The sequence below is a fragment of the Mastigoproctus giganteus genome, chromosome 1 (assembly GCF_048544385.1).
Source record: "Mastigoproctus giganteus isolate SK-2022 chromosome 1, ASM4854438v1, whole genome shotgun sequence".
Lineage (NCBI taxonomy): Eukaryota > Metazoa > Arthropoda > Arachnida > Uropygi > Thelyphonidae > Mastigoproctus > Mastigoproctus giganteus.
The window spans coordinates 35,769,433-35,785,292 of NC_143575.1; the positions used below are offsets into that span (position 1 = coordinate 35,769,433).

At 36.5% G+C, this 15,860-nt stretch overlaps 1 protein-coding gene across 1 annotated transcript in view; it reads right to left on the minus strand.

Moving 5' to 3' along the window:
* The window catches only part of Ptpmeg (protein tyrosine phosphatase Meg), a 526,004-nt gene that overhangs the window by 64,972 nt on the left and 445,172 nt on the right, over positions 1 to 15,860 (minus strand). Inside the window, exons 20-21 of the mRNA XM_090379497.1 lie at positions 11,781 to 11,871; positions 418 to 482 (exon numbers count right to left, since the gene is read on the minus strand). Coding sequence (XP_090235623.1) covers positions 418 to 482; positions 11,781 to 11,871 — 156 coding nt within the window. The remainder of the gene's footprint in view (positions 1 to 417; positions 483 to 11,780; positions 11,872 to 15,860) is intronic.

Sequence of the window (15,860 nt, forward strand, 5' to 3'; positions counted from 1 at the left end):
TTTACATGCTAACAACCCATGTCAAGAAAATAAAGCACCCATTTTACTGAACCATTCAAGCATCCATCCCATTAAACTATTCCTAATATATATAGCATAATATCAAAAAAAAAGGAGAGCAACATATAGTAAGTTATATTTATCTTAGTCTGGTACATAGCTGGAATCATAAATAATGGGTGCAGGTAGGAAAACTTTATTTATGGGACTGTTATGAGGTTAACATTCTGCACACACATGTAATCAATTTACTATGTTAATTTCATTTTAATCGTAACATCTAAAATGAAAGTAGTTGTAGGAATTAAGGTTTCTTCTTAATATAATTAACATTAAAAATATTAAATTTCATGTAATTATGAAAGCTATGAAATAAGGAAATGAAACAGAATAAGAATATGAAATATCATCACTTACATTAACATGGCTTGCATTGATATAATCACCTGTTCCACCATGTATTAATACTCTAGTTGAATCATCTGGAATTGAATTCATAATGAAATAATGTTAGACAAATAACAAATATGTACTTCATTTATAACCTGAACTCACACCTGGACCTAGATGTTTTTTTATTGATGGGACTTATGTGTATTGGGGGATGGTTATATTTTATAGGAAAAGGGCAAGTTCCTAGGCTGAAAGATATTTTGTATAATAAATATATTTTTAGTACTCATATTACACACACACACACACACACACACACACACACACACACACACACACACACACACACACACACACACACACACACACACACACACACACACTAAAAAAAAATAATTTCTTTCCTAGGACTGAGAAGAAATATAAAGGTCATCTGACTAAAGAGTCTGAACATTCATAAGGGTTCTCTATATTTTTAATGATATTAATTGGTGCACTCAGTAGAAACTTTCTGATCTGCTACTTTTTTTTAAAAATGCTTTTAAACTGATATTACATTTTATATAAATAATTTGTATGGTTTGTATCTGTGAGGTAATGACTTGTATTTATTATTCATATCACCATTAATATTAATGTGGTTATACTGACAGTATTGTTTAAAACAATACTGTCAGTATAAACAATATAAAAAACAGTATCAAGCCAGCAAGTTGAAACAATACTGTCAGTATAAACAATATAAAAAACAGTATCAGGCCAGCAAGTTGCATAAGTTTGCGATGTTCTTTCTGAATACATTTTGTGATGTGGTTTGTTTATCAGAAATTTGGTTCAGTGAAGCAAATTACTGGTGCTGTGGAAGTAGTTTGAATAAATTTAAGAAAGAATTAGACAGATTTCTTTCTTTTTTTTTTTTGGCTGATGCTGTATATGTTTGCTTCCTTGCAGCATTTGTCACTGCTGCTTCTAATACTACTACTACTACTAATAATAATAATATTTTTATTATTCTTGACGACAACGGTGCAAGCCATTCACACCAGCCATACACCGTGCTGCCATAACAGCCACTAGGATTAATGGAAGAAAAATGAGAGACCAGTAGCAGAAGAAATAAAAAAAAAAAAAACAAAGAACTGCCAGCTTGGGAAAGAAGATTTCAGCAGAAGAGAGAACAATTAAGAGTCAAGATAGGCCAAACTGACCCAGTACCAAAGGGGTAATAGGAGTAAGAAACTGACTGGAAAATTGAAGGGCATCCCCAAGAGAGACAACATTAACAGCAAACATGAGACCAAAAATCAGAGAATAGGAGAATACTTAGACACATTGAAGCAGAACCTCCTTGCATTCAGCAAGAGACTAGGCCAATGCAAAGAGAGCTCTCAGAGTAAAATAAACATCCAAATCTTCAATGAAAACCAAGGAGACTTCTACTGGAGTATTGGACAAAACGGGAAAAGACAGAAATGGACCACCCAAGCAGAACATGATCGAGGACTTCTGAGGCAACATACGGATCAGTGAAGTAAGACATAACAGCCAACCCCACTGGATAGAACTAGAATAGAAGAAAACAAGGGATGTGCACGGGATGAGAGAATGGGAGATTCAGGAGAAAGAAGTACAACAGTTGATCTGGAAGTCCCACAACTGGCAAATCCCAGGAATATATAGCGTCTACAACTACTGTTACAAGAAGCACACAAAGCACCTAACAGAGCAGTTCATCCAAATGATAAGTCAACCAGAGACAATCCCAGAGTTTCTTACTCAAGGAATCACATATCACAAGGCTAAAGACCAAAATACGGGCCAATCACCTGTCTCCCAATGATGTACAAGATCCTGAACAGCTGCATAACCAAGAAGATATCAGACCACTTGGAGAGCCAGAACATCATGGCTGAACAGCAGAAAGGATGCAAGCGGATGAGCACAGGATGCAAGAGGCAATTAACCATTGATGCCAGTGATACAGAGCAAACCTATAAGAAGTGTCGAAACCTGTACATGGCCTATATCGATTACCACAAGGCCTTCGACTCTGTGCCTCATAGCTGGCTAATAAAGATGCTGAAGATCTACAAAGTCAATCCAACAGTGGCAAGCTTCCTAGAAGCATCCATGGTGAAATGGGTACAGCTATCAAGGTTGAGAACATCATTTCCCACCAGGAGAGGAATCTTTCAGGGGGATGCCCTGAGCCCACTGTGGTTCTATCTAGCACTCAATCTGCTATCCACCATGATCAACAACAGCAAGTAGGAATATAACCACAAAGAAGGTAAAACCGGTACATCCTTTCCACCTGATGTACATGAATGACATCAAACTCTACACAGCAATGGAGAAGCAACTCCAGATCACCGAAGAATTCAGCAATGGTATCAGGATGGAATTTGGTCTACACAAATGCAAAACCCACAGCTGCATCAGGAGAAATTAATCAGCTGAAACTAACAGCTGCAGACTGGTAAAGAGATTGAAGCCACGATGAGGGGAGAAACCTACAAATATTTGGGGATGATGCAGGCTCAGCAGTTAGAGCACAAGGAGATCAAGACCTTCCTGACTGAAAATTACAATCAAAGACTCAGAAGCCTGCTCAAAGCAAAGCTGAATAGAGAGAACACAGTTAAAGCCATAAACACCTGTGCAGTCTCAGTGCTAGCACGCTCCTTCAGGATCATAGTTTGGACTGGCACTGAGCTGGAGAATATCACGAGAAAGACAAGGACAATGATGACCAAGCTTCCTAGAAGCCGTCAACACCACATGAAGTCATTCACGGAGAGACTAACAATAGCTCAGAAAGAAGGAGAGGGCCTGATGGACCTCATTGAGCAAGAGAAGACAATGATAGCTAACCTGAAAGATTCTTCTTCTTCTGCCATTATAACCCAGGGTGGGTTTTGGCCTTCTCAGTGATGTTCCACCAGTAAGCCCTCCCAGAATCAAACTTCTCCAACTTCTTATTCTCATGATCTTTTAAGTCCTCTTCTACATCATCCATCCATCTTTTCTGTGGTCTTCCTCTTGCCCCTCCTAACAGTAGGTTTCCATTTCATTATACTTTAAGTTGTTCTGCTGTCATCCATTCTCATAACATGTTGTAACCTGAAGAATTACTTCCAGAAAAACAAAGCAGCACTCTACTGGGTGAAAAGGAAGATAGGCAAGGGGGCATACCCCACTCAACCTAAGCAAGGAGTCCCCTCCCACCCATACGGCACAAGCGAAGCTAGAAAGATAGGTAAATAAGACACTCCATGGCAGATAATACAATGACTCCCATCAGGACCACATAGATAAAATGGCTTCCAATGCATGGTTCATGAGCACATCGCTCTGCCCCGCGAATGAAGGACACATGTTCGTCATCCAAGACCAGGTAATCAACACCAGAAACTATAGAAAAGTTTATACATTTTGTCAAGGAGCCCGGAGTGTCAGATGACACATGCCGACAATGCCGCCTGGCCTCAGAAACAACCGAACACATCATCGAAGGATGCAAGGTGATTACCCAGATGGAGTACACTCATAGACATGACCAAGTAGCCAGAATAATATCAGAAGCTAGTGAGGAAATACCAGTTGATCGAAGAAAGTGTACCACATTACAAATATTAACCCCAGGCCATACTAGAGACCCCAACCCACAAGCTGTACTGGGACCATGCCATAATAATGGACAAGACAATCCCAACAGACTGAAAATAACCCTTGTCAACAAAAGGCAAAGGCTAGCTATCTGATTGACATAGTGGTGACCAACACTGGCAACCTCCAGAAAACACATGAGGAAAAGATCAGGAAGTACATGGGCTTAAGACAGGAGATCAAAGAGATGTGGCACATGCAATGTTACGGTCAGCCCGATCATTGTGTCAATCACTGGTATAGTGCAAAAGACCCTACATAACAGCCTAGCAGTGTCTCCCAGGGAATACATACAAGAAACTCCAAATATTCACGATACTGAACACCTGTAGGATAGCCAGGAAGTTCCTCAACCAACAGTAACACCAGACATAACAACCACCCTGTGCACTTGGTACCGGTACCCGTCACGGGGTGTAATCCCCATCAGGGAGAAATAACATAAGTTAATATAATAATATTAACTTATATTATTATAATAATATAAGAAATAATATAATAATATAAATATAATATAACACAATAATAATATGGCGGATGCAAAGAAATGAAAAATAATCTTGGTTAGCACACAAAAGTTGTTGCTTTTTTCTCATTTTTTGTTATAAATCATGACATCACTATTTGCTAATGTACCTGAAATGTAATGCACTGCATACATTAAATAACTTGTTTTTAATTTAGATCATGATCTCTGGAAACTTAAAATGCATAATCCAATACTAAAAATTCTCCTAATGTATGTAAACTAACCCGGATCTCAACTTCTAAAAGCCGTAATGGGACCTCACTTTAGCTCAGGTGGTTTGAAAGAAAAATCTTGCGCAGAAAAATTTTAGAAATAATCCATCACTGGTTGACAGAATAAGCTATTCAAATTTATACCAAGAATTCAATATGCTGTAGAGAAAAATAAACTATTTACTTCATTTCCTTATGTACTTTCAAAAAGTAAGAAAATTTTCACCAACCTCTCTTATTGTGAATCTCTTCCTACTGGGCATCAAACTTGGTTGCAACATGCCTTAAGATTCAAATATTAGGATGATGTGGAAACATCCATCTTTCCTCCCTGGAAGGACTCTGTTTTTGTTAATAAGTTAAAGTACGTTCAAAGTTTAACAGATTCTCTTTACTTAAAAAATGCTGCATTCACATCATTCAGATTTTGCTTTATACTGAGTAATTAATTTTTGCACAAGATGGTGGAAAATCAGCAACAATTAACCCTTCCGAATCCCAAAACATACTTTCCATGATCATGCCAGCCTTAAATATTTTTGGTTGGCAGGGATCCGGAATTTGTAGTGCTGTTCGACACTGAATCTTTTACATTTTGAAGTGAATTAGTATATCCATGAGATGTGGCACATCTCTGGCTGCTCATCACAAGTCATTCACTGCAGAAATGTTTTTTTTCTCCATTTCAAGCCAATTAAGATGTTCACTGGAAACATTATGCTTTCTGGTCAAGCATCAGTGCATCCAAACATGTATCCACAAGCATCACTAGGGGACCAACATGCACGCATTTTTTTTAAATAGTATCTACAAATAATTTCCTTTACACTTCCAACACTTATACACATTTTTAAAGTAATATCACGCACTGCATGTTTTCCAAAATCAGCTTCTCAATTCAATGAATGTTCACATCTGTGACAACTGTCATCTGTATATGAGCATGCATTAGGTTAGTAAGTTCCCCACATTCTTCAAAAACTCTTTGCCCCAATCATACACACTTGCACATAAGATTTCTTTCTCATATTGTGCATTTAACATAGAGAAAATTTAATCTGGTTTTGCTTTCTCTTTTTCACTGTACCATCAAATTTCTGTGAAAAAACAAATCTGCAGTGCTGTTGTTTTTAGGAGCATTAGCAACTAAGGCTATATTGCTCCGAGAATATGCGGTGGTCATTCCCTGACCTTTCCGCATCCTCCGTATTTGGTGGTGACGGGCTCGAACCCCGGTCTAATCAGAGTTCGAGCCCATCACCACCAAAGATCAAGAAGCGTGTGCTACGCACCGCTGCTTCTTCCCACCTGGCTACGGAGGTGCCATCTGCAGTGCTATTCTATATGTAGTCACAGAAGTCTGATGCCATCTTACATTATGCATATGCATGAGCTATATAACAGAAACACAGGGCAGCATTCCCACTAGTTAACACAGTGTTTTGACGTTTTGATGTAAAACATCAAAACCTGTTAAAAAAAAAAAAGAAAAAAAAGCCTGCATACCTGTTGTTTGTTATTTGGTTTTTAGGAGCATTAGCAACTAAGGCCATATTGCTCCGGGAATATGTGGTGGTCATTCCCTGACCATTCCACATCCTCCGTATTTGGTGGTGACGGGCTCGAACCGCGGTCTAATCAAGAAGCGTGTGCTACGCACTGCTTCTCCTTCCCACCTGGCTATGGAGGCACCCCTGCATACCTGCCAACTTTTGACTTTCAAAACACTGCAGACTGAGCAACTGTAAGCAGAGTTTTTAAAATCCAGATTTTGGACTTGAAATTAAATTTCATTGACAACATACACACATTTTACCTTATACATAGCCACAGGACTGTTTATACTATGTGCTCTCAAACATTATGGATGTAGATTTCTGGTCTTCAGAAATGTTGAGGCAAAGTTTTGTTTATAACAATAGCCCTGCTGTCTAGACATGGCTGTCAAGAGAATTTCCAAAGCTTTGCCAGAATGAGAAAATCTGAAGCAGATTTTTTTTTTCACCTGGGTAAATATCCTCTCATACTTAGCATTCCTATGGAGGAACTGTTAAAATGCCAATTATGACTGTGGTTAATCTGTTATATTTCTTATTTCCTTGTGCACTTGTCCAATGAAGGACCAATATGTCAATTCTGTCTTCTATGACAGTGTCTATTTGATTCTCAGACAAAGTAAGAGAACTGATACTGCAAAACATCTATTTCTTTATCTTTCATGATATTGGGAAGCACTGGAAACTTGTTCGCAAAAATTTTCAGATTTGAAAATGAGGCACTGGCAATTGATGAAATTTGCACTACCTCTGCATTTATAAGAACATCAATTTTCAATGGGAACTTATGCACCATGTAGTCACATATACAATAAAGTTTTTTTTTTTTTTTTTTTAATGAAAACCCCAAACACGAAAGGTATCAAAACCTATAGTACTTAGTACCATGCATGGGTTGAAGGAGAAGTATGGGGGAGGGAGATGCCGGGAACTTTGCTCTAGAGACTAAACATGGGTTTCACCACTTCAAGCCTCCAATAAGCAAAGTGGTGGTATTTCACCGGTTGATGAAAGTCATCTACCTCCTAGATAGTACTTCCTCACCAAACGAAAGAACAGAATCTTCTCCTCTATACTAATTCTAAACCTTCGATTCAGTGCAGAGAAGTTGCAGCGATCACATTTTTGAACAATCTAAAGTGAACACAAACTATAGTAGATATACTCCTGAGCTTGTGTTCATATAATGCTTTACTTTTAGTTAATTTTCTTGAAGCATGTCTCAGTCTGTTTGTTGAATAAATCTTCAAATGCCTGCTGCACAGACAGAGATTCCTGCTATTTAAAGAGTATGAAAGTTTAAGAATATTTCTCTTCCTTTAATCTCTCTATGATTTGAAGGGAGCAATTTAAGGAAAGATAGTATATTATATTAGCAGGCTGGATTAATTTAATTATGTATGCTACAACTACAGAATCCCCCACCCAGCACTTTTAATTGGGACTGTAAAATCAGACCTAAGAGAATCTGCATTAAGTGGGGGAAATTTATTTACAGAATAATGGAATAATTTTAACTGGTTGGCACCACCAGTATTCTAGGTTGATTTTAAGGCACCATTTCTCCACATAACAATATTAAATGCAACAAAACATTTAAACCTTTACATACGCCAGTGGTTTTCAACTGGGGTGCCGTGTAATTTTGGTTTAAGTTACTTAAAGTTATTTTTTTTAAAATTTATACATTTATTTCATTATTAAAAGGTGTACGGTATCCATTGTACCGTGTCTTTTTAATTTTGTGGTGATCTATAATTGATCTTTATTTAGTACCTTTATATAATGAATAAAATTATTATATAGGTATATATTAAAAGGTTGAAAACCACTGTGTTAGGTATTTCTTTTGGCTTAGGGGTGCTGTCAAAAAAATACTGGGACATTGTAAGGGCACCGAGAAAGTTTGGGAACCTCTGAATTACTCAATGAAACATAAATACAGTACATGCCTTGAGTACTGCGTACAGGTCTGGAGGCCTCATTTTAGGAAGGATGTAGATTTGCTTGAGCATGTACAGAGAAGGGCAACAAGATTGGTGAGAGGAATAAAGGGATCTTCTTACCAAGAGAGGCTTAAGTTCTGCAAATTGCAGTGGATGGAGACTAGGCATCTGTGCGGTGTGATTGAGGTGTATAAGGCCTTGAATGGGTTGAGCACGCTGAATTCTGATGGAATTCTTCGACTTGTTCAGATTACGAACCTAAGGGGGCATAAATTCAAATTAAGGAAAGACAGCTGTAGAATAGATGTGCGGAAATTTGCCTTTAGCCAGCGGGTGGTTAATTGTTGGAACAAACTTCCATCTGTCACTGTGGAAGTTGATTGGTTAAATAAATTTAAGGACGAACTGGACAAACATTTAGAGGGAATGGTTGTGTGAATTTTTTTTTTTTTGGCTGATGCTGCATAAGCTTATAACACTTGCTTTCTTGCATCACATGCCACTACTACTATTACTACTATGTTCAAGATAATGCACGAAACATACCTTAAAAAATTATGAAACTTTATATGTACAGAATATATTGTATTACAATACCATATATACATATAAGGTTCTGTACATTATATTTACAAAACTTTGTGATAGTTGTAATTTTCAGATCACTTGAAACCACTAAATGTAGTGCAAACCTGGTGCTAGAGCAAATCCAGTTTTTTTTATAATGTTCAATTTAGTTTTCAATGACAAGCTTTCCTAATAGCTTTTCACCTTCCTTGCATTATTAGCACTAGCTAAGTCACCTGATCTCTTTGAGGCCATTTTGAAAAAAAAAAAAAAAAAAAAAGAGAGAAGTTGAAACTATCTACACAGTAAACTAAAATCAATCACTTGGATACAAAATACACAGCATACACAAAATACCACATTCCAATCACAGCATGACCTCGTATACAGCATCCCATGCAAAAATTGCGACACTGTTTATGTAGGATCTACCATGGGAGTGGCACAGCTTCGAGCAAAACAACACGATGCTTCTGTGCAGGCGGGTCGTTCAAATGCATCGGAACTTTTGTTCCACACAATAAATGAATGATATTCATTCAGCTTGAATGAAACAAAAATTATAAATATTCAACACAACTACCACAAACTACTTATTGCAGAAACCTTAGAGATGAAACTACATGAAAGTTCAATCAATATCCGCAGGCCATTCCTATTGTCTGATGATTGGTCACTTATACGCATGCGTGAAGAACAAACACTACAACATAAGACAAAAGTTTCGGATTAATTGTGAGTTGCTCTATTCCTGGGAACATGACGCCCAAAATGTTCTAGTCCGACTTAAGGAATGTAGAGAATAATTCCCCCCCCCCAATATCCAATTTTATTAGACCCCTAAATTTAACTCTAAAGTCCAGCTACAGGACCAAAAGAAATAATCGGTCCATATTTATTAAACAGTTTAGACCTTCAAAATCTAATTTTATGCCAATCCACGTAATGGTTTCCTTGCTGCCAGAGGTATGGTGTTTGAAGACAGAAGTGTTGAGCGCTCATTGTTGAGACCGCACGGTCTGAACACTATGGTTCTGACAGTGGGGAAGATGTCCCACCTGTTTTGCAAAATTGATATCGCCATCTTCAAGAATTATTAGCGAGTTGGACTAGGAGAGTTGGAAAAGAAGCTTCCTATATCTAAAATAAAAGTAATCCCTGTTGATTTATAATATAATAGAATATAGGAATTATCAAGCACTTAATAGCTCTCAATTATCAAACACAAATAATATGTAAGCCCAGAAATGACTGGAAATCAAAACAAAACTGAAAGCAGCACTGCTGAGCAGCATGCAGCTAAAAGTAACTCCTGTTGGGAAATAACAGCTCCTAAAAAGAAGTTTTTATAAACAATGCTTCAATACTGCAGGTAATTAGAATCTCCTAGCAGGAGCCCCCTTTCCCATAGCACCACTGGTTGGTTAGGTTGGTTATTAGGAGTTTTATGGTGCATCAGCTAACACCACTGGGGAAAGACATAAAACATATTTGTAATATGCAAGACATGGCACACGTGACCAGAGCACTTTAAAGCTGTGAACACATGAAACTAGTGCCAGTACAAACAGCAACAGTAAATTAACACAGAAATGCAAATCATTCATGTGCAGAACACAACTTTTGGGAAAATAAACAGATAGCTTTCATAGTTTCTCCTTTTCATAAATTTGAAATGCTTTGCAATTCAGCCATTTTCTCTTTAATTACAGTATTGGTTAAAAGTCAATTTTTAATAGCAAAATCAAAGAAAAAAACCTTTGAAGGAGTACATTTTGTATTCCTTCAAACTGTGAATTACAGTTGATTTGAAAATCAGATTTATGAGCATTAAAGATTTTTTTTTTTTTTTTTTTGACAATTTGGGGGCCTCTCAGGCACCTAAACACCTGCTAGTGGGTAACTCCCCTTCAGGTATCTAGTTGGATTTCGATTTTATTGGAGCAAAAGCGACTAAGGCTATTAAGGCCCTTAAGGCATCTGGAGTGAACAGCACTATTCCAGAAGGACAGAGCACAACTCTGGGGGTGGGTATCAAAATATATGTAGAGCTATAGTGAATAAGGCTGTAGTACAGGATTGCTGTAAATACTATGTGATGACAAAAGGTCTCAACTATCAGTATCATAATGAAATGCAACTCAACAAGCATAAGTCAACCAATGAAGAAGCAACCTGATTAACTCGTAATATATATAGAGGTTATTAGCTCTGAAATATGATAACAATCTCTTGTATTTTTAGGTCAAATGACCTACACTTTAAATAACATATGTATTTTTTGGAATCAAGAATCTTAAGGATGCTATGCTGGTATAGGCACTTGTTTCCCAAATCTTAACAAATTTTGCTATATGATTCACAACACTGGATGATCTCCCAGGTGATATAGTGACACAATATCCAAGTGATAAAAGAACTTTAACATATCTAACAAATTTTGATTAACAAGAAATCCTCAAGAAGTATAAATCAAATTAAAAACTAAACAAACCTTAAGTTAACACCTTGTAACTATCTATAAATTCATAGAAGAATAACAGAAGTTCATAGAAGAATAAAACCAAAGGTCTATTCTTCTATGAACTTCAAATAGCTAAAATTCCAATCTGTGTGGTAATGTGATAAAAGTTTCTAAACCTATGGCATTCTGTCATAGAACCCAACATGTCATAGGTTTAGAAGAATGAAGAGTGAGATTCCCAACGTACTCTACAATACCAACTACAAGAACCATATACAGCATAATACTTGTTGCCCAATGTATGTACACACAGTTCTATTTACTTTTTAAAAATTATTTCTAAAGACAGGGTAAATCGTACCTGTTGAATCCACTTTAATCAAATATAAATAAACGGCAAATTCAAAATTTCAAAAGACAGGCTAAGAAAATAATGCTACTTACAAGGTGATATGTCCCTGTATCTATTTTTAATGAGATTTTCAGGTAATTTAGCTGCATTCATTGTCATTCCTGGCCTTTTCCTATATAGTTGCTGTAATATAAATGTTATTCTAAATTATAACTGTGACTGATTAAATAAGCCCTTTTAATAAAAGAATGAACTTGGTAAAGCTTTTTAGCAAATAACAATGGATTCATAAAATTATGTAATTTTACATATGGGATTAAAAAATGTGGGATACAAGTGTATAAGAATTCTTCTCTGAACTTTTTATATACAGTGAAACTTCTCCTAACGGACACCTCTCTTTAACGGACATCTCTCTACAACGGACATTTTCAAATTCCCCAACTAACCTCTACTGATTTTAACGTGTTTGCAGCTTCTGTCTAGCGGACATTCTCTGTAATGGATGCGGACAGGCAATCTGCACTGTTTCGTTTAGATTAGCACTTAATTTGATCTCCCCATACCGGACTGCGGGAGAGCTCACTGCCCTTTTTCTAGGAACGTTTCTTCCATGTATTGCCTCAATCGTGTGTTTATTTTCTATTTCCGATTCTCTGAATTTTATCAAGGTTTACGTCCGTTTGGTCGGCCTTTCGTCTTTTGAGTTTTCAGTTTTGTTCAGTGTCGTGTGAAGTGCACAATGTATTCTCGTAAACATTTAACTTTAAAAGATAAAGTCGTACTCATTAATGCATATATATGATCGGCAAAAAAATAGTGTTCGCAATCTCGCTGCAAAATTCAAAATCAGGAAGACGCATGTAAGCGACATCCTAAAGAAAAAAAATGAACTGCTCAAACAATTTTGGCAACACGGAAATGATCGGGTTCAAAAATCATTCCCGAAAACTGTTGGACTTCAAATTGACAATGTTACGTATGAGTGGTTTTGTCGCGCATGTGCTAAAAAAAATCCCATTAATGGGCCTATTATTAAGGAAAAGGCTTTGGAGGTTGCAAAATCTATGGGAATAAATGACGCTAAGCTTCTGTGGGATGGCTAGACAAGTACAAAACTCGGCATAAAATTTCTTGGAAAACCGTAAGTGGTGAAGGTGGATCTGTTGATACTGGGGTTGTAACAAAGTGGACCGTTAAATTGGAAGATTTATGTCGTGATTTTGAAACTAAGGATATTTACAACTGTGATGAAACAGGGTTGTTTTTTAAAGCTCTTCCTGAAAAAACAATGAGTCTAAAAAACGAAAAGTGCCAGGGCGGAAAAATTTCTAAGGAACGCTTGACTGTACTTTTGTGTACAAATATGCTGGGAGACTTTGAACAACCTCTTGTTATAGGAAACCACAAAATCCTCTTTGTTTCAAGGGCATAAAGTTGAATGTTGACTGGAAGTCTAATAAAAAAGCGTGGATGACACGAGATATCATGAGCGAATGGATAAGTCACTTTAACCAAAACATGATTCGTCAAAACAGAAAAATTATTCTTTTCATGGATAATGCTGCATCTCACCCGCACATTGAATTGTTCAACATTCAAATCGTTTTTCTGCCACCAAACACATCTGCAGAGTGTCAGCCCTTGGATCAAGGGATAATAAAAAATTTTAAACTTCACTACAGAAAACGTGTTTTAAGACATCTCATTGCAAACATGAACGATGTAACATGTGCGAGTGACCTTGCAAAGAAAATCAGCATCCTAGATGTGATTCAATGGATTTCCTCTTCACTAAACGCAATTAGAAAACAAACTGTCGTGAACTGTTTTGTAAAGTCTGGCTTCTCAAACGCAAAAATTGAAGTTGTGAACAGCAATGTGGAGCACCAAGAAGAACAAGAACTTCAACTTCTATTGATAATGTACGATACTTCAGCTACAAGTGACCCTGGCTACAAAGATATAGACTCGAATCTCACTACAGAAGATGGTGCTCTAGATATCAACGACATTATCATCGATATTTTTCAAGAAGTTCCTCGTGAGGATGAAGAAATGGAAGGAGGTCATTCTGTCGAAGAACATATTAATGACGAACCACCAATGAAAATAGAAGAAGCGCTCATACAAATCAATCGTTTAAAAATGTTTTTCGCTGCTGAAGAAGATACTGAAGGACTTTCGATGGATGGTTTCTTCACTCCAAACAAATGTTGAAAACAAAATTATCAGCCGGAAGAAGGTGCAGAAGAAAATAAGTGATTACTGTATGTATTTTTCTTAAGATAAAGTCATAATTGCAAAATCTGTATATAATTTAATTTAATTTTACATTAAACATTTAACGATTTTTCTTTATCTCTTATATATGTAATTGTATATTATTTACAAAAATATTGTTCAAAATCTGTATATATTTTAATTTAATTTTACATTAAACGTTTAACGATTTTTCTTTCTTTCTTTTTTTTTTCTCTCCCTCAGACTTCTTGTTAGCGGACACTTCTCTCTAACGGACAAATTTTCGTTCCCATGGCTGTCCGTTAAGGGGAAGTTTCACTGTACTTGTATAAGAACTCATGAGAAAAAAGAGAAGCAAGAAAAAAGCATGGAGAACTGAATTAAAAACACAATGCATAATAAAAACCATTACAACCATGGCTGATAAAAAAGTTACACTTAAAGTCACATGATTTCATGAGAAAAGTAACAAATTATGAACTGGAGTAGCACATTTTTTTCTACTATGAAAATGTATTGGAACAGCATATGATAATCTTGAAGGCCTCTTCAATCAGGGTAGTTAGTCAATCTAAAAAGGAGAGAACAGGATTTTTCCTGCTGTTATTCTGGGATTTTAACATGCACAATATCAAAGTCAGTAAATCAGCTAGTGAACACACACTTGAGCAGAGACAGTGCATAACAAACAGTATCAGCTGGATTACCAAGAAATAGCACTATAGCCTGAGTATAGCCCGAGTATAGCTACTATAGCCTGAGTAGTTGATACACCAAAGGCACAAGACTCATTTGAGAACTAGCTGGTACAAAGGATACAGCAGTACACGAATGAACATTGGGTAGTGATCATAATTTCACAAAATGGGTACTACTCAAAGATATTTTGGTAGCCAAAGGAAAGTGTATTAGTAGTGACAAAGAAAGCAAACTTATGCAGGCTCAGCAACAAAAAAAAAACCTCATCTGTTCATCCTACTCTAATAATTTGTACAATCCTTCCTTAAAATTATTGAAAGTTTTTTTTTTTTCCAACTTAAGTTCATGTCCCCCTCTTATGTACATTGCCCAAGAAAGGGCATGGATGCCATCAGATTCAGTTTATTCAGTCCATTTAGAGCCTTAAACACATAAATTATGTCTTCTCACAGGTGCCTACTTTCCATGCACTTTCTAGATCAGCATGGTTAGACCATGCTGATCTAGAAAGTAGACTACTTATAATTATAAGTAGTGAGTAACATGTGGCAATGTGATCTTATTCTACAGTAGAACTTCGATTGTCCATCATCCTATTCACTGTCAGTCTTTGTTAATCGTCACTTAACCCCACTACGCCGTAATGCATTGTGATATTGGTACCACGTGTCACTTACTTTTTGTATACAACTCACTGTATATGGTTGTACTTTAACCTCTTCTTTCACATTTTAATAATTTTTATTCAGTAAACCCATTGAAATGATGGAGAAATGTAAACAAGTAGTTTTCGGATTATTACAAAAAACTGAAATAATCAATTGTCTAAGAAAAGGTGAAAGTGCTACAAGTATAGCATCGGTTTATGGAATAGGAAGAACAACAGTAAATGATATAAAGCTTGATGCAGACAAAATTGAAAACCACGTGTTTAAAACGGAAACCACTGACGGTAATGTTAAAAGTCGTAAAACAATAAAGCTTGCTAAAAATGAAACATTGGATACTGCAATGTTTCGATGGTTTGTTCAAAAACGTAGTCAAGGAATTCCACTGTCGGGACCTATAATAATCAAAAAACCATTGAAATCAATAAAAAAACTAGGCAGAGAACCTTCATTCAAGGCTAGCATCGGATGGTTGGACAAATTTAAGTTTCGCCACGGTATTCGACAGTTGTCAATCCAGGGTGAGAAGTTAAGTGTAGACAGAGCAGCAATTTCTGTTTA